Below are 12,338 nucleotides of genomic sequence, written 5' to 3'. Positions count from 1 at the left end.
TATATATATGTATATATGTATAAGCAGTCTGCTCACCTGCCTCAGCTTGAATTTACAGTGCAATTTACTGATTTCAGTGTACCCATCCTTATTGTAATCTCAAATAAGTTCAAGATAGATGTGAAGATTCAGAAAACCCAGAACAGGTGACATGGATGGTGATTTTAAAAGGGGAGAAGACCGATGTTTAGGATGTAACGAATTCCTTCTGATCCAAAATGCTCGTTTAAAACAAACACAAAAACGCGTTTAACAATTTGAAATGATCCAAGAAGAAGCACTCCCTCTACTGGCCAAAATGGCAAATCGCCCTTTCTGTGTCGAGTGTGACTGTTGTGCTTCCAGATATGGGAAACTTGTAAGAAGAAGCTCGTGACCTTGAAAATATATATTAATTATATATATTAAGTTAAAGGTCAAAGTATTTAGTTAAGTTTGCTAATTTATTTGAGGAGTTCTTTGGGGTTCTCAAAGAACATTAAAAGCTTTTCTCTGGCTGAGTTTTGTGCCTTTCCACGCCACCATGATCTCACTTCGGTAATGTTGAGGTCTGGGGAGGCCTATCCATGACGAGTACTGCTCCACTGTGTCTCTTTCTATTTATCTCTACCACCCTGGCAGTTTGTTTGGGATTGTTGTCATGGTGTCAAGTTTAACAAGATCCCAAACACCAACGGTTAAAAAGCACTAAACCATGACAGAGCCTCCATCATGCTTTACAGATGGCTGTGGACACCCCCTGTCATACCTCTGTTCTGAACTCCTCTGTAAAGATTGAAGATGATTTGAACCACAAATTCATCACTCCGTGACACCTGATTACGCTCATCTTTAATCCACCTCTTGCGTGATCTGTCATACTTTAGTCTTTTCTCTTTTCTGTTTAAAGATTGCTTTCTTCAGAGCCACACTTCCACAGAGACCCTTTTTTGATGAGGCTTCAGTGAACAGCACACGATTCATTTGCTAGAAAAAAAGAACCAATGTCCAAAACTTTAAAAATAAATAAATAAAAACTATTGCTTAACACTACTTTAAAGAAAAATTCACAAGAAATTCTGGTTCTTTGGAAGAAAAATGTAAAGAAATGGGGGGAAGCAATACTTTTTCAAAGTACTTATACATTTTTGAGGGGATTTGATTTTCAAAAGACCTTTACACTTTATACTTTTGTCCTGGTGTTTTACTGCTGCAGGTCCACTTGAGCCAAGGATTTCCAGTTGAAGAGCACTGAAGTGAATCACTACAGAGATTTTAATACTATCAATGATGTGTAACCACAGAAATTCCTTTGGCTCACTAGTTCCCCTCACTCATTAACAACAAGCACTGAGTATGAATATTTTTACTACTACTACTACTTTAAACAGAAAGAGCAAGCAGTGAGTCAGTTCCACTGTGGGTGTAGCCTACTCACAGGGAGCTAGACTACGTGCAAACTATAAAAAAATCACACAAGTTCCTTTATGTGGCACCAAATGAGGGTTTTTCTATATCTGCACATTTCTAAGACATCAACAGCTTGTTGTGCAGACGGTATGTAACATTGACTTAACTCTTGAACTCTTAGTGGCTGGTTTGCAAACTGTGAGGTTTTAAAATTCAGTTTGATATTACCAAAATATAGTTGAATTGAATGTGGGAATAGGTTTAGTGAGCATTACTCACTTAGGAGCACAATGAGTTCTTTTATAAACACCGGAAAGTCATTAGCACTGTATTGATAAGGTTATCTCATTTTATTCTAAACATTATTAAACACTGAGCTGTTGTTTAGAATTACACACAGAGAAAAAAGTCTGAGCCAAGAAACCACCTCTGTGCTGCCAGTAAATATGAATGAAATTTTGGAGGAATGCTAAATCTATGCCACGAAGAATTAAGGACGTTCTGAAGACAAAAGAGGGTCCGACTGAGTATCAAACAGGCGTAAACTTAATTTAATTCATTTCTTATTGAATGTAGTCTGCAAATCTTATTCTTTTTTTGACTGATGTTTCTTAAATAGCAATTTTAAAGTTGTTCTCACACCCAATACCTGAATATGAGTCACCCAGACTTTCAGTAAAGGCTTTCCACTTGTATTTTTATTCATTTAAATTGAGAAAATGTGGCAAAACACGTTCTCAGTTTCTGTTATTCCGTATTAATACCATATTTGTACATATTTATGATGCAGACCTGCTGTGCAGAGCAACTTAGTTCTATACTTCCAGCTCCAACAGCCACAGCAGTTTTTGATCCATCGCTGTTTATTTTAGTCCCCAAGTTATGCAAGAAGTGCTGCAAAACTATACATGCAATATATACACATACAGATTTATAGGCTTTAAAGGGAAAATATTTATTTTACATTACTATTTACATTGCATTCTTCGAAAATAAAAAAATAACAAAGTCAGGACAATAAGCTCAACATCTTCTCCATAAGGGAGTATATCAAATACTTGAAATATTAAAAATATCCAAAAAGGAAAAAAAGGAAAACTGAGTGTTTGAAAAGGTCAAATGTGTCATGTCATTGAATCACAGGCGTAACTAAAAGGAATGAGAGACAACAGGAGGTCATAACTGAAAAGAAACGGCATCAAGAGAATGTGTACTTAGGTAGTGAGAAGTGTGCTGCGTATATGAACAGGAGGGCGTGTATGTGAATAAACAGTGTGCAGAGCAGCCAAATAAACACAACAGGTTTTCCATGAGGAAGTGTCAAACACCAAATTATGAAAAAAACAACAATCTCCCCAAAATATCAGCCAATATATTTACAAGGAAACTCATATTCTCAAATCACAGAAGGGTGAAAGCATCGAAGCATGCAGACTAAATTTTTTTTCACCCTCCCTTCCACATTAAAAGTAACAAATGGTGTAATATTGATAAACCACTGAAGCTAATCATCGTCGTCACAGACTAGCTGGACAACCACTTTGTCTTTGAGCGCCTCGTTTTCTCTGTAAACGTACACTGGTGCACCACTTTCAGACGGGCTGGGTTCCCAATCCGTTTGCTCTTCACTTCTTTCTTTCTCGTCCTCACAGAGCAGGTCATCGTACGAGTTCACGCACAGGTCGTGGTCCTGAAGGGGAAAGGGGTATCGGAGCGAGGCTCTCTCGATTCGCACTGACCGCCTAACCGGGGTGAAGAAGCGAACCTCCTGACCGTTGACCTTTACTGACTCTCTCTGTTGACTTGGAGGGCCACTAAGTGAAGATAAAACATAATTAATTATAATCCACAGAAAAAAAAAACCCATCTTGCTGTAAACACTGTAAATAACTCATCATTTCTTTGTTAAGCTGCTTGGATATGATTCTCATTGTGCATATTTTTTCTTTCTTATTGCTTCTGACTTGTGATTAAAACAAAAAGCATACTTCAAACAGAATAAGGAAAAAGGTGAAACCAAATAAAGCACACAGATCAGTGAAAAAGGTTCTAACATTACAGCTTACTGTGTTTAACATGTGTTTCTACAGCAGCCTGAACACAAATTAACAGTATCATTATTATAATATCAACATCATTTAAAGAATTATCTGACCCTGTTTTAGTGGAGTGTTTGCTTTCGGACCTCTTTTGATAAATGCTGTTGTTTAGTTCTAAATATATGCACGGATTACCGCAGCACCATACACGCAACATACACAGGTTTTAAAAGCTAATTTTACATCACTGTGTACACTGTATTGTTTGAAGAAATAAAATAATAGCATAAGGACCATAAGAACAAATCTATATCTTGCATGAAGAAGTTACTTAGCTGCAAAAATGGGTCGAGAATAAAAAAACAACAAACAAAAACACAGGACGGTTTGAATGGTTCAAACATGTCATTTCAATGTGTCAGAGCAGGGCTGAAAGACTCCGGTAAGTCATGGGAGACAACTCACGGTCAACGAACGGACGACTAAGAAAACTGGATTTAATTTATGTGAAGAGAACAGCTCAGTATTGTGAAGCGTGCTTCCCTACGCGAATAAAAAACAATGAGGAAATATCTTATTGCCAGAGACACACGGCAGGAGCAAAGCAGCTTTTCTAGCTGAGGGCACAGAGCCTGGGTGTAGCTCATTTCAATATTTACACTCAAATGACAAAGCAACACAACAACTTAGCCTTTCTCAAACTGTGCATCCAGCAGTGATTTTAGTGAGTGATCTCTTAAAAGTTGTCTGTGGGACAGTGTTCAAAGGAGCACGACAAACACTCTTTATATAGATTTACATTACTCACAGTATCTACAGAACACAGTAAACTTGGCACACATAATCTAGAGTGTGCCTTGAGATTATTAAATGGGATTGACTGACAATGTCCCATTTTTCCCACATTTTGTTCTTCTCTTCATGCTCTTTGTAAACTGATTCAGAAATCCCCCCCATTATTAACTATGCAATGCTTTTATTTCCGTGTGAATGCAAAAAAGGAAACGAGCCGTTGGCGTTGTTATCATGAAACGTCGATGGCTCATAACCTCAGTAGCTTACAACTCATGGGCTCTGTCATCAAACAGATTAGAGCTGAACTAATGCTAAAAAATTTTTGAGCGACCAAACAAATACATCAGAGAACAGTAACATGGAGAAAGTGACACGATGACTCGAACACACCCAGGGGTTGCTGTGATCTTGTACTTGACCACAGACGACTCTCCTCTCTCCCCATAAATGAGCGCTCTGACAGGTTTGGGGGTCATCAGTGGATTGCTGCCACAATCTGGAGTGTTTTCAGGTGTTGGAATATGTTCGACCTCTTTGTCCTGTTCTTTAGCTGAAAACAACATGAAAATGTGGGTTTTACTAAATTTAATTGGGGAAAATATCCTGCAAGAATTAACAGGACTTGATTTGATGTAGAAAATGTGTGCATTTAGTAGCTGCACATTTACACTTCCAATGACAAAGACAATACCCAGGCTTTGGATACCATACCAGTACCTCAGACTGGTAATCATATACTCTAAAAATGTGCATCTTATTAAATGTGCATGTTTTAAATAACATTCATGGTCGTATTTTTGGTTAAAAGGAAGGAAACGTATATTATTATGCAACGGTTTTAATTTCATATTAGGCTGTATGTTCCCCATGAATTAAATGAGTTTGACACCCTTTATCTAAGAACTAAAGTTATCTATTGTAAATCTTAACGCTGCCGCTGCCCCCACCAAGGTCATGAAGGTGAGTTACCTTGGATCTCGTCCTTTTTCTTCAGAATGTCAAACACCACGATCCGCAGCTCATCTACTGGCTACAACAAAATACAATTACAGGAAAACAGGATTATTATACATTACTGGAAAGCTTTCCCCAGAGATGACAAACTCTTCACATCCTGCTCTGAGCTAAAGTTAACTATACGCGTATCAAGTTCAAATTTGTTTATATGGCACAATTTCATGCTAGACCAATTAAAAATGAAAAGTGACTAACATATACAAACGTTTCTATAAAAGGAAAACTTGATTAAAGAGAAAGACAGTTTTCCAAATGCAGTCAGAATTTCCAAGCTACTAGTTGGAATGTGTATTTGTGACTCGCTAAATAAGCTACGCAGACCACTGATCAGCCTCTATCCATGAACATGCTGCAGCAGTGTTGGTTTTGAACTGCTCTACCTAGCTAAGAAGCCGAACAAAAACCTGTTTGTTTTTTTTCCCGAACAGTGATACTGGAACTCACTTAATTCTGGCCTCTGAGTTATCTGGAATACTGCACTAAAGACAAACAGGATGCATGACATAACCCCCCTCCCCACCCACCCCCCAAAAATGCTGAAAACCCCACACTGATGCATCAACAAGTCATTTAAGTTAAGATTTGCTATGCTATTTTTGGCCTCTGTTATATTATAAAATTTCGTTTTCTCTGAGTGAGCCCTGTTTTGTTTATGTAGGTGTGCACAAGACTACAGATGGAAGAGGAAGATGCTTTTTTAATACATAAAAGACCTTGAGAGTCTGAATATCACTGTTGCCTTACCTCCAACACAATACGAACAGCCTCTTCGAACATGGGTAGGACATCGAAGTTTCCTTCTTGCTCCATGAGGCGGACTTGACAGATCCAATATTTCGCAAATTTCTGGGAAACAGCAGGCAGGCGGGAGAGAACCTCCTTCACCTGGTCTCGGCAACCCTGCAGGTGTGAAACGTGTTCTCAAGTAACTGGCAGGATACTCCAAAGAGTTTATTTTATGTTTATCTTTAGTCATAACTTTTTTACACTACCATTACGTAATGACTAACCCGGTGTGAGAAAAAGTTAAATGTAGGGGTTGAAATTCTCTGATGTCCTGTTATATTCTTGTAAGTTTTACCAGGTAAAAGCACATCTGCTTTCAAACAAGGTGAGACAATATTTTCTGTATCAAATGCATTTTTCTTACTTTATCTAATGACTACACAGAGACGACAAACTTTCAAGTCTGTTCTCTGTGTTTACTACACAACTTCAGGTGAGCAGTTAAATGAAAAGTGACACTGAATCAAATCAAATACAACACACACACCTCTCTCAGTAACTTGAGGCAGTCAGCCAGGGATCTATCTACAGCACAGATGAGGGAGTAGGCCTCATCTTCTTCAGTCATGGAGGCCCAGAAAGGCTGAGGCACTGAGACCGTGCGCCTGACCTGAGGTTTGCCTTGCATTGGAGGACGTTTGTAGGTAATGCCTTTGGACTCCCGCCATTCCTGCAGTTTTTTCCTTTATGTCAAAATGAGATGAGTTATTAATGAGCAATATTACATGTAACTATGAAAACAGAGCTTGGAATGTCTACAGTGACAAACTGACCTAGAAATCGATCCGTGATCGATCGAGATAATAGTTTTTATATTTGGATCTGCTTAAGCCAAATAAAGTCAGTCACTAATACTGAAAAGTTATCTCGTCCTACAGATAACTTTTGGTGTTCATCACATACAGAAAGAACTGAGGTCACTGGGGCCGAAGTCACAAGGCAAACTTAATCCCACTGTGAACTACATTGGAAATCTAGCAAACTGTACCATGTCACAATTTTGTAGTACAGTTACCTGTACTGTTCTACTTACATTCTTTCCACCTGGGCAGCAGTCAGTTTCTTTCCCTCAGTCTGAGGAAAGACCTTACTTTGGACTTTTGGGGTCTTCGTGTTTGTGGCTTGGCCTGTGAGACGGACGGTCCTGGAAGGTGGCGGGACTGTCTGTGAAATAAGTGGAGCGACTCTACTTTTTACACCAGATTTGAGCGGAGGAGCATTTGAAGCACGATTTTCTGTCTTGCCAGCTGTCTCTTTAGTTATCTTGGTTTTCCTTCCTGTATCAGTCACAGCAGGCTCACCGACAGGTCGAGAGTTGCATGTGTTAGCCGGCCTCGAGAATGTTTGGAAGGCAGCTTTGCATGGCTGGCTCTTCTCCCCTTTAGGTTCAGTTCTTGGCTTTGTGGACTTGTTTGCAGGCTGACCAGTTGATTTTTTTGCTGCTACTCTTACCTCTGGCTTAAAAGACGCAACCGTGCACTTGAGAGATGTGTATGTTGTTTTCAGTCCACTTGATAACTGACTTTTAGATGGCTGAGAATGACTACCTAGAACAGGTTTAGAGTTAAGTTTGTTTTGACCCTGAACTTTATTCTTAGCTCCCATAGTTGAAGAAATATTTGCAGCAAACCTCTGCGAAACAGACGTTGTTGACTTGCTGCTGGATTGCACCTTCTTCGCAATTTGATTTGTGGTAGTTGTACTAGCTGCAGTGACAGAGGTATGTGGTAGGTTTGGCTTTGTGGCTCTTGACTGGATCACTGCAGGAGTAAGTCCTGTTTTTGTTTTGACAAGGGGGCCAAGACTAATCCTGGTACTGACCGTCATCGTTGGACCTGATATGGCAGAACTTGGGCCAAAGCTGAATTTGCTTTTTGATTTGACTCTGACTGTATGAGCTGTGTTTAAAGGGGCTTTGCCTGAAGTTTGAATTCCTGCATTTGCCTGCTTGTTGACATGGCCGGCTCCATTCAGGTGAGGTTTGAAGGACACAACATTGTATGTTCTGGTGAGCGAAGGGTTTCGATTATGTTTTGGCTGTGCTGGATGACTGTTGTTCTGCTGTGCCGTCAGTATATTGCCGTTTATATTTCCTTTGTTACTGACACCAAATGCTTTCTTTTCAAGGCCTCGACTGGCCTGAGCTGTCACGCTTTGACCTTTTGTGATATTACGCTTGAATCCGTCAACTGGAGCTTTGTTTTCTTTTCCTGCAACAACCTGTGAAAGAAAAACTACGAATTAACAAAAAGGGAATCAACACTAGCCTGATTCCAAACAGCATCTCTGTCCAGCCAACAAACTGTTTCAGATTCCTTCGCTGACACTGAATTATTTAAAGATTTTGTTGTCAGATTTGTGAGTAACAGTTCGTGGATTCAAGCTGTACCTTTTGTGTAGATGTCACAGGCTTCTTACTCACAGAGTTTCCAATTAGGTTTGACCTAAAGAGTGAAACATCAGTTACTTAATTTATCAAAACAGAAAATGAGCTTCAACAATTTCCAAATGATGACCAGATATCTTTTTAGAGTTGATCATTAACTGATTTTATTTTTGTTAAAGTCTGTGGTAAGAATTTATTTTCTCCCTATGTTTATCATTCATCTGTTCATACAACGCAAAAAATAATTACAATTATTTGGTTTCATTGACTCATGGTCAGTGCACATAAAATCCATGAACCCAATGGACCTCTTTTTGTTTTATTAAATGGAATGTGGATTTGTAAATAAGTATATGCAAATATAGGTCAATAGGTTTATGATATATCTACATAGATAGATGCAATGTTCACTGCTTAGATGTTTTATTTATTTTTATACTTTAAAAATATGAAAGATTTGAGACTTTATAGGGGATTTAAATCCCAGAAAAAAATCAGTCTGATTTGTTATATGGATTACCATATATACCCATAGGGGAGTGTTTCATTCTCACATTTTCTTGGGTGTTTGAAAAGAGGTTATCTGGGCTTTTTTTTTTGAGATTTTGATTCTAATGCAAGAGAAAACAATGATAACTAAATAAAAACTCATGCACGAGGACAAAAACTATAATGAAATGTACTGACACTTGATAATATTTAATAACAAAATGAAAAGTGGAATGAGTTTGGAAGTGATCCAATCAGTCAAACAATGTTAGACATGTACAATTTGATCTGCCTCAACAAACAGGTTGGAGTGCCCATGCTCATGTTTCTCATCGGGAAAAAAAAGAGCCAACGCCTGCAAGTAAGAGAGAGCATACTTACAGACACATTTTGCATTTGATGTCAAGGACAATAAGACTCGTTTTAAACCGTGTGGAGCAACTCTCACCAGTAAAAACACGAGAAACTTTTTATGCTTTATATTTTATTCACCAGATTCAACTTTAGATTTAGTCTACTTTAATCTTATATTTAGACAACTAAAACTTAAATAATTTAAGGCTAAAACTAAATGACGTTTTACTCAAAACACCTTGACTAAAACGTAATCAAAATTAGCTCTCAAAATCAACACTGCATCCAAGAGGCCTCTTCAGTTCTAAACCTGGCACAGTCCCAGATAATAAATTCCTGGTGATGGGCTGTCTCCTTTCAACACCCAGCAACATTTCATAAAACATTTTTTTCCACATGCAGTTTTATTCTTACCTTGCTTCAGGTAGCTTCAGCTTTCCTTTTGCTGCCAGATATTCCATTAGCTTCTGCTTACGGATCTCTGTGACAGAAAACATACAGGAATTAAGCACCATCAAATAAAGATTTTTCACTATACTCACATGTAAACGCCAAACTTGAGATTCATGAAATGCCTGAACTGAAAATTCTAAAGGATTAGTACGAAGCAACGTCATGTATTTGTTGTTTGTGTTGTTCTTGGTTTGGCTGCTCGCTGTAGCAATATATACAATATATATACAAATACATGGGAATATTTTAGTTGAATGGGCAGGTGATTAAAAAAAAGTTTTGTACTGTGATGCTATTCTGGGTCAAATCAATGAAAATGGTGGTTTTGGGGACGGTTGAAATTGTACATGTCATATATGTGTGTATATTTTAAGGGAGAGAGTTCAAGAGGGATCTTGAAATTATAATACGAAACATCTGTGTTCCCACCACATTTGTGTAGGTTCAAGCAGAGGCTGACACCTGCTGGTCTTTGAAGGATCATGGGAAAATCTCCAAACAGTGTAGGAGCATAGTAGTACTTCACTTCACTGTGCAATACCTTTTGTGCAATACTTTTGTTAATAGTCAACGGTGCAATAGACCTCAATACTTGAAATGTGCAATTCACTTGTATTTTTATTTTTTATTCCTATTTATCCCCTTCGTATATCTTATTTATATATGTCTCTGTATTTATATATGTGTGTGTGTGTATATATATATATAATAATATAATATTCTGTAACTGTAACTTCTGTCGGTGCTGTGCTTTTGGAAACTGAATTTCCCAGAGGAACCCATCCGAGCTATTAATAAAGTTTTATCTTATCTTATCTTTCTTATCTTATCTAGTATAACTATATGTGGTTCACATACAGAACAGAGGTCATAGGTTTATAGAGATGTAAACACTCAGAACAAGCAGTTGGTCCTCAGTCCTCTTTATTTTCTCTAGGTGCTCTGGCTAAAAGACATTCATGTTAGGTTAATTGGTGATTCTAAATTTGCTGTGGATGTTAAAGTGCTTGAAAGTGTACAGATAAGTGGTGTATGAATGTAGAATTAAAGTAGGACTTAGAACCTCTTTGAGTGGTCAGTAGGACTAGAAATGTGCTTTATTAATGTGAGTACATTACATGTGGCGCTCCCTGTCTTTGCTCCTGCAAGAACAAGTACCCACAATGCGTGAAAATGAAACAATAAAAATGTTCCAATCCACTTATTCTGAGCTAACTGAAAATAAAACAGAAATCAAAAGTGGGATTGTGGGTCATAATAAGATTATAAAGGTGCCTAAGATGCCATTTCAGTGAGTGAGGGAAATCATTTTGAGTCCCACACATGTACGTCTTCGACCACTGTTTTGAATACAGGAAAGATAGCAATAGCACGTTTTGTGCTTGTTACACATACAGAAGTGAGAACAGGGTGATTGTATGGTTATAAATTGGTTATATAATAAATTCCAACAGGTCCAGAGTTTCCTTGCCATTTTCACAGTCATGCATTAAATCATTTTGGCTGTTACACTATCCAGGCTCTCAAACTTTATTTAAGACTCAATCTTCTATTTATTAATGTCAGACCAGTTATGTATACATTGTAAAAGAATATATAGTTCGTAATTTGTTGTTGATACAATGAGGGAATTGACCGGGACAATGCTATGAAAGCATGAATATGAATTGTACGTGTTAAACAAAACAAACAAAGCAGACTCCTGCATGGACAGACCGCCATTAGGAAGGTCGGTTAAAATACTCAAAAGGCACCTCAGCTGCGGATAAAAGTCGCTTTTTAGTGTTACCACCCACTTAACTCTATCCGTCTTCTTCCACCCTGAATTGCTAATACTAACTGTACTGTAAGTTAACGTTTCCTAACTCGCAGCCATAACGTCTTGTTAACCGTTTAAACTTTGCTAGCTTTTATGGAACTTAATAAACTCGCTAACCTTTTCTGGAAACCACTGGCTCGGATTCCCCTTCTTCCATTTCTAATAGAAATTGTTTTCGTCGTATAAGTTTATAGAAATCAGCTAAACAAACGTGTTTCAAACACGTTAACTTCGCCCATAATAACTGCGCTCGCGCATCCGCTTTCGAAATTGCCGGGAGTTAACGCCTCCCTTCTCTGATTGGATGATTTGAAATTTCGGGGGAAAACAACACACTTGCGCAAAACTCGTGCGCTGATTAGAGCAGAAATCATCTGTGCAAATGAATGAAAGGCAGGCGCACTATTTCCTGGACATGATGTGTCAGCTGTGCTTTATTATATGACCAAACTTTGTATAAAAACTCTTCAAAATATCACCGTAGACGACATAAATAAGAAGGTACGATACAGCTCATTAAAGTGGAGACTGAAATGAGAGGTTTTTGTTGGAAACATAGGTTTTATTTTAAATTACTTAGTGATCCAAATTTAAAAAATTAAAGGCAGGACAACATAATGGCGTCTGGGAAGACGTTGTATCCCTTGTAAGTCAAAGTCATACATAATCAATTGTAGACAATTAGCAGTTAAGTCCAGGCACCAAACAAACAAAAACTAAGATACACTGATTTAGACAGACTAATTTGTTTGGTAAGAATGTTTGTTTGGTAAGAATGCTTTTAGTCCACTCTGCCACTTGGTGGCGACAA

General features: G+C 38.0%; 1 protein-coding gene across 1 annotated transcript; it reads right to left on the bottom strand.

The window, feature by feature from the left end:
* Positions 1–2,077: 2,077 nt before the first annotated feature.
* Positions 2,078–11,827, bottom strand: ckap2l (cytoskeleton associated protein 2-like). The gene is made up of 9 exons (XM_005730625.1): positions 11,645–11,827; positions 9,670–9,736; positions 8,416–8,470; positions 7,060–8,246; positions 6,514–6,709; positions 5,985–6,140; positions 5,193–5,253; positions 4,614–4,773; positions 2,078–3,203 (listed from the first exon to the last, which is right to left on the bottom strand). Exons 1-9 carry the CDS (start codon positions 11,682–11,684, stop codon positions 2,894–2,896), a joined length of 2,232 nt encoding a protein of 743 aa, XP_005730682.1. The 5' UTR covers positions 11,685–11,827; the 3' UTR covers positions 2,078–2,893.
* Between the last annotated feature and the right edge of the window lie 511 nt (positions 11,828–12,338).

This window comes from Pundamilia nyererei, unplaced genomic scaffold (genome assembly GCF_000239375.1).
Source record: "Pundamilia nyererei isolate P.nyererei 1_Seehausen unplaced genomic scaffold, PunNye1.0 scaffold00038, whole genome shotgun sequence".
Lineage (NCBI taxonomy): Eukaryota > Metazoa > Chordata > Actinopteri > Cichliformes > Cichlidae > Pundamilia > Pundamilia nyererei.
The sequence above is the reverse complement of the archived record's forward strand: the minus strand, read 5'-3'. Positions and strand labels throughout refer to the sequence as shown.

Coding starts and splice junctions, on each gene's coding strand:
- ckap2l (XM_005730625.1), bottom strand. CDS start 11,684: ATGGAAGAAGGGGAATCCGAGCCAGTGGTTTCCAGAAAAG. Junction 8,471..9,669: donor CTGAAGCTACCTGAAGCAAG/GTAAGAATAAAA, acceptor TTCACTCTTTAG/GTCAAACCTAATTGGAAACT. Junction 5,254..5,984: donor CTGTTCGTATTGTGTTGGAG/GTAAGGCAACAG, acceptor ATTTTGTTGTAG/CCAGTAGATGAGCTGCGGAT.